The 16,544-nt window shown below is 40.8% G+C and overlaps 1 protein-coding gene across 1 annotated transcript in view; it reads left to right on the top strand.

Annotated features, from left to right (window-relative positions):
• LOC122809792 (carbonic anhydrase 5B, mitochondrial-like) overlaps positions 1-16,544 on the top strand; it is a 293,296-nt gene that overhangs the window by 168,669 nt on the left and 108,083 nt on the right. Inside the window, exon 5 of the mRNA XM_044081533.1 lies at positions 12,117-12,179. Coding sequence (XP_043937468.1) covers positions 12,117-12,179 — 63 coding nt within the window. The remainder of the gene's footprint in view (positions 1-12,116; positions 12,180-16,544) is intronic.

Genomic DNA, 16,544 nt, shown 5'->3' with positions numbered 1-16,544 from the left:
ACAGGTTCCATTTTCACATATTGCCAAAAAGAAAGGGCATGCCAGACCTGCCACCAAATCAAAGGGCAGAGGCTTTGAAACAAATCTCCAACTTAATACAAATGAAAGCTATAGAAAAGGTTCCTCTTTCAGAACAAGGCCAAGGATTTTATTCCAGACTATTCCTTGTTCCAAGAAAAGAAAATCAATGGAGGCCTATACTCGACTTGTCCGCACTGAATACTTATCTCATTGTGCCAAAATTCAAAATGCTGACTCTACAGCAACTCCTTCCCATGCTGGGCAAGGGGTCTTGGCTGGTGACTCTAGACCTCAAGGAGGCATACCTGCATGTCCCTATCAGACAAAGTTGCAGAAGACACCTCAGATTTCTTGCAGGTTCAGAGCATTATCAATTCTCAGCATTGCCCTTTGGCTTATCTACTGCGCCCAGAGTATTCACGAAATGCCTGGCATCAGTAATTGCACACTGCAGACTTCAGGGGATTCAAATATACCCATATCTGGACGACTGCCTTATACAAGCGGACAGCCAACAAACTTTCATAAAGGACTTAAATTATGCCATCCACCTACTGCAGGCCTTGGGATATACAATCAACATTCACAAATCAAGACTTGTCCCAACCTAAAGAATAACCTTTCTGGGTGCGGATCTAGACACAATCACCCAAATGGCTTTTCTCACAGAAGAAAAACAAAGACAACTACCGGATTACTTCAAGAATCTGACAAGACAAACTCAGCTGACTGCAAGGAAAATCCTGCAGGCCCTGGGTTACATGGCATCTTGCATTCTTCTGATTCCACAAGCAAGGCTGCATATGAGGAAACTACAATGGTACCTAAGGAGTTTATGGACTCAGCACAGTCACAGCTTAGAAACTTTGATCCCACTCATTCCATGCCTCCAAAAGGAATTTCTGTGGTGGGCTCAAGCAAGCCAGTCAAACAGGGGTCTGCCCTTCAACAAACCAATAGCCAGCCAAACCATTGCAACCGGCGCTTCAGACCACGGCTGGGGAGCACACATGGAGGGCAGATTTATTCAAGGACTATGGTCACAAAAGGAGCTACGCATGCACATAAACCAAAAGGAAATGCTGGCAGTGATACATGCAATCGAGGCCTTCAAACTCTTTCTGCATCAAGGTCACCTGCTAATAAGGACAGACAACACCACAGTTATGTGGTACATAAACAAGCAGGGAGGCACCCATTCCTACCCTCTTTGCAGACTGGCAATGAATCTATGGGAACTTTCCTTGAAACTCAATATAGAGCTGCAATCCCAGTTTGTGCCAGGAAAAGACAATATACTGGCGGACAGCTTAAGCAGAAATATCATGGATGCACACAAATGGATGCTGCACCCAGACATCTTCCTACAGATAACACAATCATGGGGAAGGCCGGACATAGATCATTTTGCCTCCCCCCACAATCATCAGCTGAAGAAATTCTGCTCAAGGACATACCACCCACAAGCATGGAAAGTGGACACCCTCTCTTTCAGCTGGAGAACTCTAACAGTGTATGCATTTCCACCTCTTCCATTAATGACCAAGGTCTTACTGAAGATCAGGACAGAGCAGCCAAAAGTGATTCTGATCGCTCCGGACTGGCCAGGACAGCACTGGTACCCACTGTTAAAGAGCATGTCACGCACAAAACCATGGCCTCTTCCTCAATGGCCACTTCTCCTGACACAACACAATTACAAAACTCTGCATTCCAACCTAAAAACCTTGCAACTTACAGCCTGGAAAATACCTTGACTCCTCCTCAGGACAAGCTATCCAAGAGAGTGAAGGATATCATCATGGAAGCTCGCCGGCCTTCCACAAGAAAGGCATATTCAGCAAAATGGAAAAGGTTTCACACTTGGAGCACCACAAAGGGCCTAGATGCGACAGTGATGAACATGGCACATATCCTGGAATACTTGGCAGAAATGCTCCACAATGGCCTCTCTTACTCTTCCATTAAAATTCATGCTTCAGCAATTTCAGCAGAGTACAATACTGATCCACCTGTCTTTTCTCATCCTCTCCTAAGACAGTTTATAAGAGGAATTAGAAACCTCAATCCTCCAAGGAAACTTCCAGTGCCTACTTGGGACCTTAACTTCATGCTGGAAAAACTAACTCTACCTCCCTTTGAACCAGCAGCATCTGCAGAACTACAGTTCCTGTCTTGGAAGACTGCCTTCCTTCTGGCCATAACCTCAGCAAGAAGAGTATCTGAGTTACAGGCCCTCATGGCAGTACAGCCATTTCTTATTTTTCATCAGGACAGAGTCTCATTGAGAACCAATCCTTCATTTATGCCAAAGGTGGTATCCAGGGTCTCATTAAACCAAGCTATTCACCTGCCTACCTTCTTTCCAAATCCACAAAACAAAGGGGAGAAACTTCTGCACACCCTGGACATACACAGACAGTTGCGCTACTACTTGGACAGAACTAAAAGCTACAGAAAAACTGACCAGCTGTTGGTAGCATATGCTGCTGGTGCACAAGGAAAAGCAATTTCCAAACAGACAATTTCAAAATGGATAGGAATTGCATTCGTTTTGTTATTCCTTTCATGGAAAAACTGTGCCAGCTAACATTAGACCTCATTCCACCAGAGCCACAGCCACCTCCACAGCCTTCTTAAGAGGGGTGGCTACCAAGGACATTTTAGAAGCTGCTACATGGAGCTCCGTGCATACATTTTCCAAGCATTACAATTTACCTTTATATTCCAGATCCAGAGCAGGCTTTGCTACGGCAGTCCTGCAGGGCATTTTAGCTACACCATCCTTTACATAGATCCTCCACCCCAGATTGGCTATGGTATTCTACCCATATGTGATGATTGCAGATGCATCCTTGAAGGACATAGTACAGTTTTGTACCTACCATAAATGTAGATGTCCGATAGGTATGCATCTGCAGTCAGGTTTACCCTCCCTCCTTCCTCTCTTTGGTATTTATTGAGTACTTTTCCTCTCATAGCTAGCTGGGGTTATCTATTATGGTGTATTTGTTTTATATATAGATTATATATATATATATATATATATATATATATATATATATATATATATACATATATATATTTCTGTGCATGTTTGGAATTTATTGCATTTCTCCAAATTTAGCCTTACTTTGAGGGCACCTGGCATCTGGGGCAAGAAACACTGAGGAAGATGGCGTCGGCTGACGCTTTTATACCCCAGGTGCTCTGACGTCGGGGAAAGGGCGACATCAGCCGACGCCGGACCCAGACTTTGGAATCCGGCCGACCGAAGGGCTGCCTGAGGCAGGACAACCCATATGTGATGACTGCAGATGCATACCTATCGGACATCTACATTTATGGTAGGTACAAAACTGTACTTTTGGGTGTCTGCTTAGGAGGTCTCTGATGCTTTTGCAGGTTTTTCTTTAGAGCCTCTGAGTATGATTTTGTGTATTTATGTGTATTTTTTGCCGGTGCTGTTTTGGTAGGTCTTTGTGTGGCTGGAGTTGTGGTGCAAGTGTTAACCTTCTCCTCTTGACTGTCTGTTCCAGTCTTGGGTGGAGACAGCTTAGCTTTCAGTTTGGCTGTATAATTGCATCTCTTGCATATGTTAGTGCTTTGTGGTAGGAGAAGAGAATTGTCTGTGTACATGAGGCAGTTGTAACATTGCCTCAGGATACCCATATTTACCAGCTGGACTTGAGAGTGTACCTGAAGTTGCCCTTTGGTCATGCTTGAATAGTAGGGTGAGCTGCTTAGTTGTTTGGTTGATGAGGGGTGAATAAAAAGAGCCTTGCCCTGCTGGGCAATCAGTGTCAGGGTATATTAGTGCTTGCTATTAGGTCTGAGCAAGTGCTGGGCTGTAAGATGCTTTTTGTGTGCTTAGGTTGAGAGTTAGACTAGTTTCAAGGGAAAAACTGAAGAGGAGACTTTGTGGAGTTGGGAATAATTTAACTGTAGCTAACCGGCACTGCCCGGTGCGCAAAATCGTGCAAACACAGTTTTTATAGTAGGGAAATGAAAGAGATAGAAATTAGCCCAAAATGGCCAGTAAACTACTAACTTCCGGGCTGGAACCACTCCTCCAGGGACAGATAGGTTGCTCAAAGCTCCCCTCTTTCACAGGTGAACAGAGAAACTTCCTTCTATCCAAGTAAGGTATGGGCAACTCAGAAACTAGTATCACAACCCTGAATTCAGCACTAGTCTGAAAACTGGACTGTACTAGCTTAGAATGGCGGGAAACAAGGAATTTTTTTTGTTTGTTTTGAAACGATAAGGAAAAAACATTAAAAAATACACTTAAACAGCTTTAAACAACTACAGACAATCAAAAAAGGCTATCACACTTTAGTGTGTAGCCTGCAACAGTTAAACAAATCATTTAAACAAAAAAACAACTTTTTAAAAGTGCATGCAGTCAAATAAGTGCAATATGTGAAAAAACAATCTTTTAAATCACAATAAATGCTGGAAAATCTGCGTTTTAGGCGGAAAACAGTTAAGTACAGCAAGAACGTACAGAAAACTGATAATCACTCCAAAGTCTCTCTCCTAAGCTTGAAGACTTGTATCAGTTTAAGGCTTTCTAGTGCTTCCCAGTAGGTTAGTTACAGGAAAGATGGGAAACAAGCGCAGATGTGGTCTTTTAAAACAGAAAGTTGAAAGAGATGAACAAACTGTCCAAATGGTCAATAAACTACAATTTCTGGGCCAAGAACCTCTCCTCTCGTGGTAGACAGGCTACCTAGTGCTTACCACTCCCACTGATAAGCTAGAAGGCTTCCCTCCAACACAGAAAGGCTTGGGGGGCTCAGAAGCTTACTAACAATTCTAAATGCAGCAACTCTGTAACCGGACTAGGCTAGTTATAGGAAAGGCGGGAAACAGGCACAAGTGCAGCTTTCAAAGCAGAAAGTTGAAAGAAATGTACGGATGCCACCCGTCCCGTTGTCAGCGGGACACTCACGGGTTGAGGCCTCTCATCCCGCTTCCCGCAGTCACCACGCGTGGGACTTTAAAAGTCCCGGTTTTCCCCCTTTCGCGATCGCGAAACGCGAATAATTTAATTGCCGTGGAAAAGCCGAAAATACTTCCGTTTTTTCCACAGCAATGCGGCTACGTCACCACCCGAACCTGCAGTTAGAGGGATTCCCTGCTAGGTCCGGGTGGTAATGCAGCACAGTAATTGGCTGCAGGGGTTGGAGGGGGTGGGAACTTGCTCAGAAGAGCCCCATAAAGGTCGCAGCTGTAGAGCACTAAGCTGTATAGCAGCTGCGATTCAGATCTGATTCTTTCTCCAGCCAGGATTGAAGCCAGTCAGGATTGAAGCCAGCAAGGGAAGAAGCCAGCAAGGGAGTCTGCCTGCCAACCAGCCCAGCCAGCCTGGAAAGAAGCCAGCAAGGGAGCCTGCGTGCCAGCCAGGAAAGAAGCCAGCAAGGGAGCTACCTGTCAGCCCAGCCAGCCAGGAAAGAAGCCAGCAAGGGAGCCAGCCAGCCCAGCCACTGCTTGAACAACCAACTAGCCATTCTATCAGGAAGGAAGCAAGTTAGCCCAGCAATAACTGTGATAGTGGTAAGTAAATTGCATTTTGTGGCTTTAGTTGTTTAAAATGGGAATAGTGTGCTTTATTTAAGTTTTTAATGTTTAGAGGTAGATGGGGGGATGTAGTATGCAGTATTTAAATCTGTGCAGTGGTTATTTTGAGACTTTTGAGTACTAGTTTAAAATGGGAATATATTGTGGTTTAATTTTTTTAATGTTTAGAGGTAGATGGTGGGTGCAGTACGCAGTGTTTAAATCTGTGCAGTGGTTATTTTGATATTTTTGAGTAGTAGTTTTTAAAGATATAAAACCTGAATGTATATGTAATTGTTATTATTCTTGGGGGTATGATTTGGAAGCATTACTTTTAAAAGGCTGAACTATGTATAGAAGTTGTTTCTGTTGGGGGGCAGTGAAATATAAATTTAGTGTGACTCATTTCTATTGTCATAGCTTTTTCTGGGTATTGTCTGTTTGCAGATAGGAAATGTTCAAGCATAGTTTGCACTTTTTTGTATGGAAATGTGTGCAATTTAATGCTGTTTTCAGGAAGTTACGATATACTGTTTAGGTAATTTTTCCTGTTAGTTCCTGCAAGTCCATGTGTATGTGGTACAAGTCTACCTTTTGAGGGGGAATGTTAACAGTTAATGTAATTCATTTATTATTCTAGTAGGTACATGTTGCCAATTTGCCGAAGCTGTTTCAAGATTGTTTTCATTTATACTTGTAAATGTGTGCATTTAATTTATTATGCATTTTTAATAAGGTTAAAATGTACTGCTTTGCTTGTAATGTGAATATGGGTGTGTTGCTTTTACTTGGGCCTGTTTATTGCATTGCTGTGCTGGATTAATTGCTGTTTTGAGGTAAAAGGAGCCCATGGAGTCTGCTGTACATTGTAGTTTGTTACTTCTCTTGCAAGAAGTATTTTTAAAAGTTAAAATGTTTATGGACTTTTTTCCCGTTTATTTTTTTTTTTTGTGGATGGATGCTCAGAAGTTAATGCAATGTATTTGAGATTGTGCTAAACCATGTCGTTGTTACAGGGTAGTTTGCGTTTATAAGTAGCAAAGTTTGTATTTTGTGTTTTAGTGATGTCTTCAACATACTTGTGTACTGTTTTCATTATAGTCCGATTACGACCAGTGCTGCTGTTGGGCATGTTCATTAATAGATCATTGCGCTGTGTAAATTAGTGCCGTACATTTCTTTTAACTGCTGTGGTCAAAAGCTAAAGCAGGTCTATGGTATCCACTGTGCATTCTCATTCATTTTAGTGTTTTTTGGTTCAGTGAATGTGGTTAACTTTTTTTGTCTTGAGGGGTGGGGTGAGGTGGGCATGTTCAGTGGTAAAAATAATGCATTTCATTTTCTACAAGCTGTATTAATGTTAGTTTTCAATGGCCAAAATGCCCCCTACATTACCTCATTTACTATTTGACCTTTTTCAAACTGTTTGTAAACTTTTTTTTGCTCCATTCCTCGGTTATTTTGCATGCCAATGTTTTTCAAGCCAGTTCTTTCACATGCCAATGTTTTTCAAGCCAGTTCTTTTGTGTGCCAATGTTTTTTCAAGCCGTTTCTTTCACATGCCAATGTTTTTCGAGCCAGCTCTTTCATGTGCCAATGTTTTTCAAGCCAGTTCTTGAGCATGCCAATGTTTTTCAAGCCAGTTTTTTCGCATGCCAATGTTTTTTGAGCCAGTTCTTTCTTGTGCCTATGTTTTTCGAGCCAGTTCTTTCATTTGCCAATGTTTTTCGAGCCAGTTTTTTCGTGTGCCAATGTTTTTCAAACCAGTTCTTTTGCATGCCAATGTTTTTCAAGCCAGTTCTTTCGCATGCCAATGTTTTTCGAGCCAGCTCTTTCATGTGCCAATGTTTTTCAAGCCAGTTCTTTCGCATGCCAATGTTTTTCAAGCCAGTTTTTTCGCATGCCAATGTTTTTCGAACCAGTTCTTTCATGTGCCAATGTTTTTCAAGCCAGTTCTTTTGTTTGCCAATGTTTTTCAAGCCAGTTCTTTCATTTGCCAATGTTTTTCGAGCCAGTTCTTTCATGTGCCAATGTTTTTCAAACCAGTTCTTTCGCATGCCAATGTTTTTTGAGCCAGTTCTTTCGCATATCAATGTTTTTCGAGCCAGTTATTTCGTGTGCCAATATTTTTCGAGCCAGTTCTTTTGTGTGCCAATGTTTTTCGAGCCAGTTTTTTGTGTGCCAATTAAGCCAGTTCATTTGTGCTGTGCAGCAGTATGTTACTGAACCCTACTAATACAGTGTTGGTAAATATGTTGCATATCAGGTAAGTACAGATTCAAGCATGAAGAGAGCAGCAGTTTCATCACAGTCAACCAGCAGCAAGAGAATGTGCAAGTGGCAGGACGTTTGGAAAACAGAATTTGACTGGATCGAGAGATGCACTGATGTCAAAGCATTCTGCAGGTACTGCAAGAGATAATTTCTAGTGACCCACGGTGGAAGAAATGATGTCGCACGACATGAGGCAACTGAACACCATAAGACTGCCATTCGTCAAGCTAAATCCACTCACCTGATGACAAAGTGGGCAAGGAACGCAAACCTTGAGGGACCAGAACTTAGGATCATTGCAGCAGAAGCCTCTGAGGTTTTCCATGCTGTTAAGCACAATATTTCGTATAACAGCTTGGACTGTGCATTAAAGTTGGCCAGCCAGTTGTACAGTGAAAGACACTGCAAAGAAACTATCTTGTGGCAGAACCAAGGCTGAAGCCATAGTCGAAAATGTTTTGGGACCACACTCATTGGAATGCCTCCTGCATGACCTTCAAAAACCAGGTACTTCATTTGCAATTTCATCAGATGCTTCCAACAAGGGGAACATAAAATTATTTCCCCTTGTTGTAAGGTATTTTTCTAAAGAAGGAGTGGTGAATGGCCTTTTGGACTTCTATGAAGATCCTGATGAATCGGCACAGGCTATTTCACAGCAAATTTCCAACATTATGGAAAGTCACTCCTTGCCCTGGAACCATATTTCAGCTTATGGGGCTGATAATGCCAATGTGAACTATGGGAAGAAATCTGGTGTGTATACCAGATTAAAAGAAAAGTGCCCATCACTCCAGAAGGCTAACTGTGTTGCCCATATCATCCACAATGCAGCCAAAAAAGCTGCAGCACAACTACCATACGATGTGGAAGCATTTGTAATGAGACTTTTCAGCCACTTCTCAGGTTCGGCCACAAGGACCAGAGACTTGAAAGACTTCTTTAAGTTTTGTGGCATGGAATTTGAGAGTCTGTTAAGACATGTGCCAACAAGGTGGCTGTCACTACTCCCAGCCATTGAAAGAGTAGTGAAAAATCTCCCAGTGCTCCAGTCCTATTTCCTCTCTCAGGGAGAAGAGGGGACCCCCCCCCCGGCAGATATGGCAGTACTTTTCAGCTAATGAGCATGGTGAGAATGAATTGCCTACGCTGCACCAGTACTATTTGCACTTTCTCTGTGCTGTTCTTGTTGATTTTAATGAACATATAAGTACATTAGAAAAATCTGCACTTACTGCCATGGAAACTTTTTGTGTAATGGTCTCTCTGAAGCAAAAACTGCAGGCAAGAGCTGAAGGTGCTTTCTTTGGAGGGAAACTTAGGGCACTTATGAGCACATTAGACAGCACTTCTGCTAACAAACTTTAAAGAGACTTCATTGTGTTCTTGGAGACAGCAGTGAAATACCTGGAGCAGTGGTTTGATTATACTGAAAGCAACTACTTGTTTACACTATCTAAATTATCTCTAAATGAGCCCTTTGCCTTCAGTGACTTGCTTAATGTGACCACTGCCCTGAGTCTGCAGGATGTAGATGAAGATTATCTTTTTAGGGACTACTTGGCAATTAGGCCCTCTCTCGAACAGTTATGTAACACAAGCTTGATCCCAGGAGAGAAGTGGCTGAAGCTTTTCAAAGAAGGGCCTGAACTGACTATACTCTATCCGGTAATTGCTAGGGTTTTATCTATACCGCCCTCAAACGCATTTGCAGAAAGAGTTTTTTCATTGGTGAAATGTAAATGGACAGATGTGCGAAACCGATGTAGTGTGGATTTGTTAAAAGCTGAACTAATGATGAGTGTAAATTACCGGATGAAATGTTGTGACTTTTACTCAAATATTGTTTCAAATCGGGCCCTTCTTCAAGCCATAAAATCAAATTCAAAATCCACTTTAAAAAAAAAGTGATTTATTGTACTAGTGTGTAGTATAAAGTACTAGGGTGCAGTTCGTAATTTTGTGTTTTTCTTTGTTTAGCATTAATTTGCTAGGGTGCATATGTAGTACTAGGGTATGTAGTTTTGTGTTTTTTCTTTGCTTTACCTTTAATTGACAATAAGTCTTAATTTTATACTTGGCTTGTATGTGGTATGAAGATTTTTTAAGTTTTCTTTCTGAATAGCAATGGTTGGTTTATGAATTTTACTTTTTAAATAAAGTGTCTGTTTAATGATTAGTGTGTTTTTTATTCCTTTAAAGTTTATTTATTGTTACAACTGATTAGTGTTTGCAGTAATAGTTCACTTCATTTAAATGGTTTGAGTTTTCAGTATGCTGTAATGTCATAATGTTGCATCCATAGCTAATACTGCATCTCCTTTAACAACTCTGGTAATGTTGTGGTGAGGGGGTGTGGCCAGTGTCATGTTGGCCACACCTCTACCCTGTTGACCACACCCTATGTCCCACTTTGCCCTTGTTAAAAGGTGGCAACCCTGAAGAAATGGAAAAATCTGCTCAAACAGTCAATAGCTACAATTTCTGGGCCAGGGACCACTCCTCTTGTGGTAGATAGGCTACCTGATGCTTACCACTAACACTGATAAGCTAGAAGGATTCCCTGCAACACGGAAAGGCTTGGGGGGCTCCGAAGCTTACAGAGAGTCCTGGATACAGCAAATCTGTACGTGGACTAGACTAGTAACAGGAAAGGCAGGAAACTAGCGCAAAAACAGGCTTTTAAATCAGAAGGTTGAAAGAGATGGAAAAGCTTCCCAAACAGCCAAAAAACTATAATTTCTGGGCCAAAACCCACTCTTCCCATGGTAGATAGGCTACCTTGTGCTTACCACTCTCACTGATAAGCTAGAAGGCTTCCTTCCAACACAGAAAGGCTTGGGGGGCTCAGAAGCTTACCAACAGTCCTGGATACAGCAAGTCTGTGTCTGGACTTGACTAGTTATAGGAAAGGCAGGAAACAAGCTTAGAATTTTTTTTTGTTACAGAAAAGCAGCTAAAACAGCAGAAAATACAATTCAAATTGTAGTGCAGGCCAGCACACCCGAGTGTGTAGCAACACTATGGCAAATACTGTTCAAATAAATGCAATTAAATTAACAAATGACTAAAAAAACAAGTGCAGAAGGCAGTAAATTAGAAGGCTACTAACAAGCAGTAAACAGAGTAAGAGCAACTGAACAGATAGCACGCAGAAGAGCAACTAAAACAGTTACAGTAAGAGCAGCTGAATAAAAAAAAAAAAAAATATATATATATATATATATATATATATATATATATATATATATATATATATATATATATATACATATATATAATTTATTTATTTTTTGAGGGAGGGAACAGAGCAGGATTAAGAGGCTACAGGGGTTGTCCTTCCCAAATGCTCTCTTTCTACACAGTAGGAGTGCCTGAAATCAGAGTATGATCTCACTGCACTGTTGAGTGAGCAAATGAGATGGGCCCAGAAGGAGTATCCAAATACAAATCTATAAGAGGGGCGGGCAATTTCAAAGCCACAAACATTAGAGAGACAGCCACAACTTCAGTTGAGTTAATATTTAGTGAAAAATACAAATAAATAAATAAAATACAGTACTATATGCAAAAGAGCAGATAAAAGTGTACTTAAATTCACTTCTACCTGAAATCAGCTGGACGTATATGTTAGCCGGCCAAAGCTCTGATATTAGGCAGAGATAACTCAAAATCTGTCACTTTTATATAAGGCAAGACAGAATGTCTGTGATGAGGTGAAACTACCCCCCACTGCTATCAATGGCTACACAGAAATTCTAAAAAGTACTCTGTAGAGTGACAGCCATCCCTACCAAATTGTTTGTGCTTTCTAGTCACTCAGAAAGCTAACACTAAGTGTACATGTAGTCTACAGCTTGTGGTAACCATTATGAATCCCTGTCAATATTTAAAGCTACAAGAAAATCAGTAGGAAAACTAAAATTAGGAGGAAGAATGTGCGAGTTATGCCTGTGTTGTCTGTTCACTCAGAACAATGTACACTTAGTGTTGACTTTATTGAATCCCATCTAATGTTTCTGTTTTTATTTACTCAAGACTAAGAAAGGGTTTGCTCTTTTCTTAATGCTTCTTGAAATTATAGTGAGGGGTATGAAAAACAATCAGTATTTTTTCTGCATAAAATAGCTCCTGAAATGTTCTTTTGAAAGTCTGCTTTAGCAAATGCTTCATTCTTTAAAAATATCTCTGACACATAATTCTTTTCAGCTGTGCCTTATAATTATTCATTATTTTATATATATATTTTTTTTCAGGTGGGTAAAGCACTCAGTGGCCTGCAGAAGCTGGTGGATGCATTACCAGGAGTGAAACACAAGGTAAAAACTGTGTGGTTACTTTACCACTGAGAATAAGAGACACGTTTACTGCATTCTAAAATTCTCTGTACTGTGTTAAACATTTGTAACAGTCCTTTTGGTTCCTGTCATGATATGATGAGCACTGTTCTCTGCATAGTTCAGGATGTGGACATTCCACAGTTCTAAAGTATATTTGGTCATTGTTGGGCAGTGGGGGAAGGTCGGAGTGCTGGGAAGTTTGGCATGTCCTGTTTCCTTTAATTGTGATACACAAACAGATTCAAGACACTGCCAACCTGTAACAGTTTTTTGGGGGAAAGGGGACACATCCTTTGAAACCTGCAGGCAAGTAGAAAAGTAATATGGTAATAAAGTAGCCCCCAGTGGTTTGGTAGAAAAGTAATATGGTAATAAAGTGGCCCCCACTGGTTCGTGGCTGTCTTAGCCCTCAATTTGTGAAGAAATCCTACTGTAAGCAAAGCAGCAGCAATGGATAGTGCATAAGTAATTACTCAGTGAAAGGCATATATGTTTTAAGGTAATGCTGGAAGCTGCATATTTGCCAGCTTTATGTTAAACCACCTATAACCCTTCTGTGACATTCTTAGTACTGAAAAGAGTACGATAGCCTTAAACCATAGAAGTGAATAAATTCTGTATCACATCCAAATTAGTATTCTCAACAGTACAGAGTTTAAGCAGATTGTTTAGCCTTCTAAATTAACCAAACATTATTCTCAGCACATGTGAAGACCTGCAAGGCTATTCTAATGTGTGTTGGGATGACAGCATGTATCATCAACTTAAAGGATACACGCTCTGTATTTCTTCAGCTTTAAAGGTTTTCTAGAAATAAATTACTGTTGGACTGCAGTTATTGTTTTGGAGGAGAGTGTCATTGTAATAGTCTATTGGCAGAGGATTTTGAGAGTACACAGATTGTGCTATGTTCTTTTAACTCATAAACATTTGTTCTACCGTACTTTATTTTTATTGCTTTGTCAAATAAGGGTTACAATTTGTAGACAGCACAATTTTTTGTTACTTTATCATAGAATTATATGTCATGTGAAATCAAGTTATTCAAGTTACTTAAATTCTGCATCCCTGCCTCATGTATTCTTGGAGATACTCTCGTCTTTAGCTTCCACCTGCCTTGCCTTCTGTTTCCTCTGGGCTAGGATGGTACCTAACACCAGTTGTTAGTTCTGCTGACCTACCTGTCTTGAGTCATGTACTATAGGGTATACTGGGCAGAACTGATTGCCATTCCTTCCTTTCTCCAAGAGAGGAGAAAAATTAAAGAAGTGGTTTCATTCGTGCTTGTCGAGAGGGAGAACTTGGCAGTCACAGCTGTATGCTTACCAGGTTTGTCCCCTTACCTGGAACACTGATTTCTGGTAAGCACACGAAGAGCTCCTTCGTGGCAGTTCTTGCTTGATTTCTATGTGGTTGTAGGCCCTCTAGTAACCTTAAACTGGGAGAAATGTTTTCTTGTCCCAAAACTGAGGATTTCCTTTGAAGCAGAATGGGATGCATTTCAGTAACAGAATTCCTTTTAGTAGGGGGGTTCGGGAGGTTCCAGACTTGGCAGCCTAATAATGACACAGATATGGGAGGATATATGGACATTTACTTAACTGTGGGACCTCAAGGTAGCCATTATGTTCATATTCCTATATAGCTGCCTTCAGATTGGGGTGCTAAAATGAACAGTACAATGTAAGTGACTGTAGAGTCATTGCATTCTGCTTGACCCTTCTGATATTGTCTAACCTCTTTTCTGGACAGCGGAGTGATGAGTAGTGCCCACCAATGTCATTGTGAGGTTAATCTTCATACATGTCAAGTCTGTCAGTTCCTGAAAATAGACTTTTCCTGGTGGATTAAAAGTCCCACTTTGGCTCCTTCCTTGTGCAGTAACAATAGAACCGTAGGGGAGGAGGTTTCAAATAAAACTGCCTGTGTTAATAGCCATATTTCTTCTACTGAAAGCTCTGGAAAGAGAGTTACGACTGAAGCCTCTTCTGCTTTGTTGAGAAAGTCAAATTGTGGTTCATCTACAAACAGGGTGGCATGCGGATGTAGCCTCTGTGCAGGTCTGGTAGTAGCCTATGGACAGTGGCATCTCTTAGAGCTGTTCACATCCTGGGGAAGTGATACTGGTGAGCTCCCAAAGTCATAGGTCCTCCAAAGCTGAGGATAGGGGTGACCTGTGGGTTAAGATCTTTAGGGAATGGCGCACTCTGATAAAGATGTATTTGCCACACTGGAGAATGCAGTCCTCCCCATTTCTAAGTTCAGATAAGTATGGAGGGATTGATAGTGGATATTTTCACTATCTAGTGGTATAGAATATATATCCCTGTATGTCTTTCTTTCTCATTCTTCTGCTCCTTGCAACATTCAGAGAAAGGCCAGGACTCATCCTTGTTGCCTTGTGGTGGCTAAGAAAAAGTATTTTTCAGTTTTTCCTGTCCCTGGCAAAACGGGAGGTTATCTGAGTATAAGCCAAGGTCCCCCAAATGTGTGGTGACCTTTGGCTCCCCACCAGGCAAAAACTACTGCAATGGATTGCTATACCTTCCATTGGAGTCACATGGTCATCTATTTCTCAAAGAATGCCATCACTAAGGTAGATTAGAGAGATTTGCTGTACCCTGCCAGTTTTAGTGTGTAGGTTATGCTTCAGACATCTGCTTGTTTTTATCCAGTTTTGCATCCTTCTTGTACTTTGCAACTTTGTACAGGACTGGAATGTCCCAGTAAGGGCTTGACAAGCAGTTTCTTAAATGATTTCTGCAGCTGTGCTTACCTTTTGAAGAGCACATCTTGCTTGGGATATGAACCAAATAGCTGACAGGCATACTCACTCCCTGTTTAAACAGACTGGTTCTGTGGCTTTGAATCTCCTCTTAGAAGATGCTTTTCTTTCTAACCATTACGTCTGCCTATAGAATCTCAGAGCTTTATTTGAAAGGAATTCTAGTTATCCTTCAAAAATATTTTGTGTACTTTAATCATTGTTTCATCCAAAAATTATTTTCAAAACTGTCCTTAAACTAATGTATTACCCCTCCCATGAACAGAATCCAGGACACAAAATAATCCTTCTTGCATTTATCATGTGCCAGCAGCTCAGGTTTTCCCTGAAGACTGTGAAGGAGTTCAGAAAGTCAGGCTGTTTTACTCTAGATAAAGAGGAGCTGGCTATAGCTAAGCAAAACCTCTCAAAGCAGCTCGAGAACTGCAGTGTCTTTGGCCACCAGGCTGCTAGCTTCCCATTGGAAAAATATATCTGTCAAAGGCAAATACAGTGGTTACTAGAATATGTCCTTTGTGGACTTTTGTAATATGACTGCTTGGACGTTTCACATGCATTATTGTTTAGGCAATTGTTCTGCAGATTGAGCTGCTTTGACACCTCTTTGCTTCATGACTTGGCCTGTTGAGCACTGTGTTTTTTGGTCATCTTCTGGATATGAATTCTGAAAGGTTTAATCTGTACTGCTTTGGATTTATATACTGTAGAGTGTGACTGAGTTAACCCATTAATTGATATGCACCCACCATATCTCCATATTACTGGAGAAGGAGGCTACCTTCTCCAGTAAATGCTTTATTACCCTAATGTCATTTCCCTTTATCCCAAAGGCTTCTCCATGCCGTAACTGTAAGAACATTATCTTGTTGATCAGACAAGTTTATATTTGTACGTCTTTGTATTTTTTCTCTTATGTTACATGTTTTGGTCATTCAGTAGGTAGGGGTTGAGATGAATGAAATGATGAATGAGGGTGCTGTCCTAGCTCACTGTGTGATGCCTTAGCATGTGCCTACAAAAGACACATGTCTGCTGAGGCCAGGAGAGCGAGAGTGAAAAATATTGCTGAGTTGAGGACTACAGAAGAGCAACTCCTAACAGTTGTTCACTGCAGAAGGTCTTCTCTCATATGAACCAGCGTAGTGAGTACATATCTAGAGATGGAAAATAAACCCACTCCTCAGTAGCCTGTGAAGAACGGCCTGCTTTTACAGAATCATTATTGTATTGGTGTTATACTTCAATGCTTTCTTAATGCAGAATACCCAGAAATGTATAAAATTCTGCATCTTTTCTAATAAAACCTCTTCATTGTCAGTAGTCTGACAAGGAGTGGGACTGAACAAATAGCAGAATGTGTAAGGCTTTCCTATCGCGTATTGTAGCATCTAGTTTTTTATTGATTTTGTAACCAAGTAAGAAAAAAGATCATTTATCTCAATTTTTTATAGACACAGGGAAACATAATGACGTACTTATGCGTTCATAGCTTTTACTCGGTAATTAAGTATATATATTTTTTTCAAGACAGTATGAAAGCTATCTAATGGTGTTTGCAC

Source organism: Protopterus annectens, chromosome 8.part0 (genome assembly GCF_019279795.1).
Source record: "Protopterus annectens isolate FY-2018-M chromosome 8.part0, PAN1.0, whole genome shotgun sequence".
NCBI classification, from domain to species: Eukaryota; Metazoa; Chordata; order Ceratodontiformes; family Protopteridae; genus Protopterus; species Protopterus annectens.
This window is presented reverse-complemented; position numbering and strand designations above follow the sequence as displayed.